Below are 6,000 nucleotides of genomic sequence, written 5' to 3'. Positions count from 1 at the left end.
CTGTCCGGAGCCGCCCGGTGCCGCCCAGTCGGCGGCGCGGGGGACATCGGTAACTTCACCGCACGCACATGACGGGCCCGCGGCACGGGGACGCGGTGAGTACCGGTGCGGGCGCGGGGGCGGGCGCGGGGGCGGGCGGAGGGCGGGGGCAGGGAGGGGGCGCGGCCGCGCGCCCCGCCGCCCCTCGCCGCCCCCCGCCGCGGCCGCCACTTCCCGCGGGCGTCGCTCGGCGGCGGGCGCTGCCTCCGCAGGAAGCGGCCCCGCGCCCGCCCCTCCCGCGCCCGGCGACGGGCACATGCACTGTGCGGCGCGGCGGCGGGATGGCTCCGGCTCCGGTCCTGGCTCCGGCGGCAGGCGCTGAGCCGCGGCCCCCCGCGCTTCTGCCGCTGCTGCTGCCGCTGCTGCTGCCGCTGCTGCCGCTGCTACTGCCCGGGCGAGCCGCCGGCCTGGAGGTGCAGCGCAAGTTCCTCTCGCCCACCCTCACCAACAACTTCGCGCTGGACGGCCCCGGCTCCCGCGTTTACCTGGCGGCCGTCAACCGGCTGTTCCAGCTGTCGGGGGGCGAGCTGGCGCTGGAGGCGGAGGCGGCGGTAGGGCCGGTGCTGGACAGCCCGCTGTGCCACGCACCGCAGCTGCCGCAGGCCTCCTGTGAGCACCCCAGGGTGCTCACCAACAACTACAACAAGATCCTGCAGCCCGACCCGGAGCAGGGCGTCCTTGTCGTCTGCGGCTCCATCTATCAGGGCCTCTGCCAGCTGCGCAGCATGGCCAACATCTCGGCCGTGGCCGTGCGCTTCCCGCCGGGCGGCAGCGACTCGGTCACTGTCTTCCCTAGCATGCTGAACGTGGCGGCCAACCACCCCAATGCCTCCACCGTGGGGCTGGTGCTGCGCCGCGGCGGTGGCGGCGGGGCGCGGCTGCTGGTGGCCGCTACCTACACCGGCTTCGGCAGCCCCTTCTTCCCCCGCAACCGCAGCCTGGAGGACCACCGCTTCGAGAACACGCCGAGATCGCCATCCGCGCCCTCAACGCCCGCGGCGACCTGGCCAAGCTTTTCACCTTCGACATCAACCCCTCCGACGACAACATCCTCAAAATCAAGCAGGGCGACAAGGCGCGGCACAAGCTCAGCTTCGTCCGCGCCTTCTTGCAGCACGGGGCCGCGCCGCCCGCCCGCCGCCCGTACGCCTACCTGGCGCTCAACAGTGAGGCCAACGCGGGCGACAAGGAGAGCCCGGCGCACAGCCTACTGGCCCGCATCTGCCTGGGCGAGCCGGCCGAGGCCACCCTCAACGGCAGCGGCGAGACCAAGAAGCTGACCGAGTCCTACATCCAGCTGGGGCTGCGCTGCGGCGGCGCCGCCGACGCCTTCACCCGCCTCGTCTCCGTCTTCCCGGCGCGGGCAGCTTGGCGCAGCCCCGCTGCTCCTCACGGCCCGGCCCCGGCCCCGCCGCCCCCCGAGGAGCTGCTCTTCGGCGTCTTCGAGCGGGCCGGAGCCGGCGGCGGCCGGGGGCGGCCGCAGTCCGCGCTCTGCGTCTTCCGCTTCGCCGAGATCGAGGAGACGATCCGAGCCGCCCCGCAACTCCTGTTTCGTGAGCCCGGCCGCCGGCATGGTTACCGTGCTGGACAGCGTGGTGCAGGGCACTGGCCGGCCTGCGAGAAGAGGAATATACAGGTATGGCGAGCGGCGGGCACCTGCCGGGGCGAGGGGGCGCGGGAGCCGGTGGTCGGCGGGGAACAGGGGCCCATCCCGTCGTGGCCCGTCCCGCGGCCGCTGCTGTCGCCACCTGTCCCGAGCTGGAGCGTTTCCCCCGGGTGGGGGGCTGAGTCCTACACCCCGCTCCCCTCCCTGCTCTCCCGGAGATCCTCCCGCCTGCCCGGGGACAGCATCGTTCCCCTAACCTGATCGCCGATGCCCCACTTCTCGTGGGTGCCCTGCGCGGCCGGATGTCTGTGGGCATCGCCAGCCCCACGTCTCGTACGGCGGCACAGAGCCCTGCCAGGGACCGCACACAGGCTGCCTTGGCTCCCCACGTTTGTGGCAGAAGTTTGCCATTGTCAGAATTTGTTACCGAGTGGCCGTAAATGTTAGCACGAGACAGAGTCGCCTGTTTCCCTTTTCACTAAAAATATACGATGCTTGGGAAAAAAGAGAGAAAAAAGGGCTGCTTTAATGCTGCATTTTTCCCTTCCTCTGGGACGGGTGCACAGCTCGGCTACATCAAAGATTGTGAAAACATCTGTTTGATTTCAGAGGCAAGATAGAGCATTTGGGCTTGGGCTTCCCTGTGCAATGCCAGTGGCAAAGAGAGAAAGGTTTCCCATGGTAACCGGAGTGTTTAGTGTGGCATCTCCACTCTGTGGTAAAATATGTAGTCTTAATGCACTTGGTTCATAGACCTGCTCTTGCAAAGTTGAACAGTTTTTCCCTGGTGGCAAAGTACAAGCTGTCTGTCAGCCAGGAAATCTAGTAGTTGGAGTTAATTCCACAAAGACTGGGTGTGTTAAACAGTGGGAGCTTAGTCCTGACATCTTGGCATGGTCACGGCTCTCAGAGGACTTACTGGGAGTCAGGAATCCTATTTACAGGATGTGAAGGCACCCGCAGTTCTTGTTGGCTGTGGCTGATGCTCAGCATCCTTGCGGAGCAGCCCCGCAGCCCCGGGCGGGATTGGACTGTCTCTGCCACGGCGGGCCAAGCAGCAGCGTCGCGTCTGGGGCTGCTGGAGGTGCTTGGGAAGTGAATAGCCTGTAACTGAAAGACAGTGGCAGAAGCACCCATCACCCTTGAGCTTCCCCAGGGCTCCAGGACTGCTGTGGAGATACTGTTTTTTTCTAGCTTTTATTCAGTAAAGAAAATAATCATGACTAATACCAGTCTGTTGATGTTGAAAGTATCAAGTGTAAGATACTGTATCCAGTAAGGTATTTAGACAGCTAATTCACGAGTGACTCAGGGGAGACCAGGCACAAATGAGATTTCACTCCATCTTTGGTCCCGGCCTGTCACGCTGTTCCCCTGTAACGTGTGTCCCTGGCAGCACCTTCCTCTCCAAGTACTGCCTGGGTAGGCAGGGAGGGTGACCAGGAGCCTGTTGTCACTGATGCCATAAAGGCTGAGAAGGATGCTGTGTTCTCAAAGGGATGAGCAAGAGGGGATGTGAGGGTCAGGGGAATGAACTAGAATAACTGAGCACTGCCAATCCATTGGGAGTCAGTGGGAGCCCTCCATGTTTGCAACTGTGGAGAGATCAGGCTGCAAGAAAATTTTTTCATGTGGAGAGAGCAGTAAGACTGGTGGTGATACAAGATGGATGGAGAGTCTGGGTTCCCTTACCAACTGACATTGCTGCTGGGTCACTGGCCTTGAACCAGTCATTTAACCCGATGTACCTCAGTTTCCCACATACTCCTGTATTTATTGTTATTCAGAAACCCAACTCATGTAGCATCAGATTGCATTTGTAAAGCTGCTTTGAGATCCTTTGATGTCAGGTGCAGCAGGATATAAATGAAGCATAACATTAATATTTGTTCATGCCTAGTATTTCTACACTTTCCACTTATTTGAAGCATATTCCTCTAAAACCGCTGACCCAGCCTGGTGGGAAGCCATCCTGCTAGTCAGGAGAGCCTTCCTTTTTTTTTTTTTTTTTTTTTTTTTTTTTTTTTTTTTTTTTTGCCTTTTACTTAATCTTTAGAATTGCCAACAAGTTAATAAGCTGGTTTTATTTTCAAGTCCCAGAGTGCCACTGTCAAGAGAAAAGTTGTTATAGTGTGTTTCTTTGAGCTGCAAAAACCTAACATCAATTTCCACCTTCAAGACAGTGAAATACTCTAATATGTTTTGTGTCCCAGACCTGGAAACGTAGCAGTAAAATGTATTAAAGCAGCAGCTGGTCTGGCAGAGCAGATCAGTATCTATCTGTCTTCCCGTTGTGAGCTCCACTTCTCCTCCTCTTGGTGGGTTTCCAGTTTTCCCATTGCATGTGCATCACTGATAGGGGCTCTGGTGTTCGTAAGTGTGGCTCATTAGTTGTTCCTGCAGACCAGGTACTTGGGTTTTAATCTCCTTTTGGAAGAAAAAAAGCTCTGATATTGGCTTGATTCATTCCAAGCGTGTGTTCAGCCAAAGTAGTCAGTTGTTACAAGTCTGGACCATGGGCTGTTTGGTGTAATGCTGAGTGAAAGGACCGTGTTACCTTGACCCCTTGTGTGCTCTCCAGTCTAATTGAATGCTCCTCTCCGGCAGCACTTGCTTTGACTCAGCAGGGGAGCTCCAGCACTTACCCTCCAGTGAGGGGTTTTGGGAGAGGGCAGTCAACACACCAGCCCTCCCTGTCAGCCCCCACAGTATTTCTGCTCAGCACTGACTGATGTAGGGCAGGGCTGCTCCCCACCCAGTGCCGTGCTGTGAGGTCTAAGGGAGGCTGGCACAGAACGAGGGTCTTTGTCCCTGTACAGGTCAATGTGGTGGCAGCCACTTGTTTGGCTCCCACTGTGACCGTGTGGGGTTGGCCACACGAGGGGCTGTGGAGGGTGGATGAGGCAGGTGGATCTGCCAGCTGGCCCGTTGGCCTGCATTCCCCAGGCTGGGCAAGGGGAGCTGCCAGCTTGGCCTGGAAACGGCCCCTCTCTTTGATGGAAATGCTTACTTGCAATTAAGCACAAGCTTAACAGCTTCGTGTGAGACGAGGAGAAAATATGCAGAGGAGGATGGTCTAGGTCAGGAGTGGGGGCTGTTGGTGCTTCTCATGACTTGCTGAAAAGTCATGTACGGAGGAGATGAATTCACAGCAGCAGCTCAGGGGAAGGAGGATATGTGAGGGAAGGATTTAGGTTGGTTGGGTTCTTGCACCAACAGTGAGTGGGTGAGCTCTAGGATTGCTTCCCCTCAACAGAAATAGTTTTTTATAATGAATTTTGTGTCAAAGGCAGCTAAATTGGAATACTTGCATGGAACCATTGCGGTGTTTTGCCCACTCAAAGCCCGTGTGGAATTTGGACTCGAGCCCCCAGAAGGGAAGAGGAGTAGAAGCTCTCTGGAGCAAACTGCCTGTAACAGTATTTGCAGCAGTGTGCTGACAGAGCTTATCAAATTCTTGGGACACTGTGTGGGTTTATAGCTCATATTTGAGCTATTCTTCCCCAGGAGGATCATGGCCCAGTGGGTTTGAAGGTTATGCTGGCTGCATGGCTGGAGCGTGGCACAGCTGTGGGATGCTGAAGCCGTTATGAAAGCAAAGCAGGCAAAAGCCCATCCCCAGCTTCCGTCTGGCTCCAGAGCAGTGGCTGTGTGGGGCACCCCAGGAGTGTCCCCCTCAGTGCCACTGAAAACAAAGATCTGCCTGGCTGTTCCTTTGGTTAGGCTGCATCACAGCCATGTCCCAATGTAGCAAAGCCCCCACAGTGTCCTCTTGCCACTGCCCCATCTCTCGATGGTTACTTTGGCAGGGGGCATGGCCAGGCACCTTTGTGTGCACACTTTGCTGTGATGAGCAAGCTCATTTGAGGAAAAGCTGAACTGGAAACCCCATCCCATGCTCCCAGCTGCTCCAAACTCAGTGTCTTCTGTGGTTTCTGCATGAGCCCCATGGTCTCCTAAAAACTCCTGGAGAGTTACAGAAAGCAGACTTATATTCATGAGGCCTAGATTTGCTGGCCAGGGAACTACATCTCTCTTGGGAAGTGTTTTGGGGTCTGCAACCCAAAAAAGGCTGAAAATCCAGTTTGTTTCCTCTGCTGAAAACCATAGGCATAGTGGCATGGGATAATGAAACGTTTCAGCATTAATTCTCAAGTTTCTGGCTCTTGTGGCTTTGTGTCAGATCCTGCATGGTCACTGAACACCGTGTTTGGGGGTGTAATGATGAGATACCCACCACTGAGCTGTACTATAATGAATTGTTAAATAAAATGAACTCCTTGGGTAGACTATATAAACAGTCTTTGTATATATGTGTGCCTGGGCATGGAAATGTGGTTTAAAACCAGTTAGAA

The 6,000-nt window shown here is 56.9% G+C and overlaps 1 protein-coding gene across 1 annotated transcript in view; it reads left to right on the top strand.

The window, feature by feature from the left end:
• The first annotated feature begins 268 nt into the window (after positions 1–268).
• PLXND1 (plexin D1) overlaps positions 269–6,000 on the top strand; it is a 70,447-nt gene continuing 64,715 nt past the window's right edge. The window contains 4 exon segments of the mRNA XM_039559207.1: positions 269–1,005; positions 1,008–1,576; positions 1,578–1,644; positions 1,647–1,675. Of these exon segments, the coding sequence (XP_039415141.1) occupies positions 321–1,005; positions 1,008–1,576; positions 1,578–1,644; positions 1,647–1,675 (1,350 nt within the window). The 5' untranslated portion in view covers positions 269–320.

The sequence above is a fragment of the Corvus cornix genome, chromosome 12 (genome assembly GCF_000738735.6).
Source record: "Corvus cornix cornix isolate S_Up_H32 chromosome 12, ASM73873v5, whole genome shotgun sequence".
In the NCBI taxonomy this organism is placed as follows: Eukaryota; Metazoa; Chordata; class Aves; order Passeriformes; family Corvidae; genus Corvus; species Corvus cornix.
The sequence above is the reverse complement of the archived record's forward strand: the minus strand, read 5'-3'. Positions and strand labels throughout refer to the sequence as shown.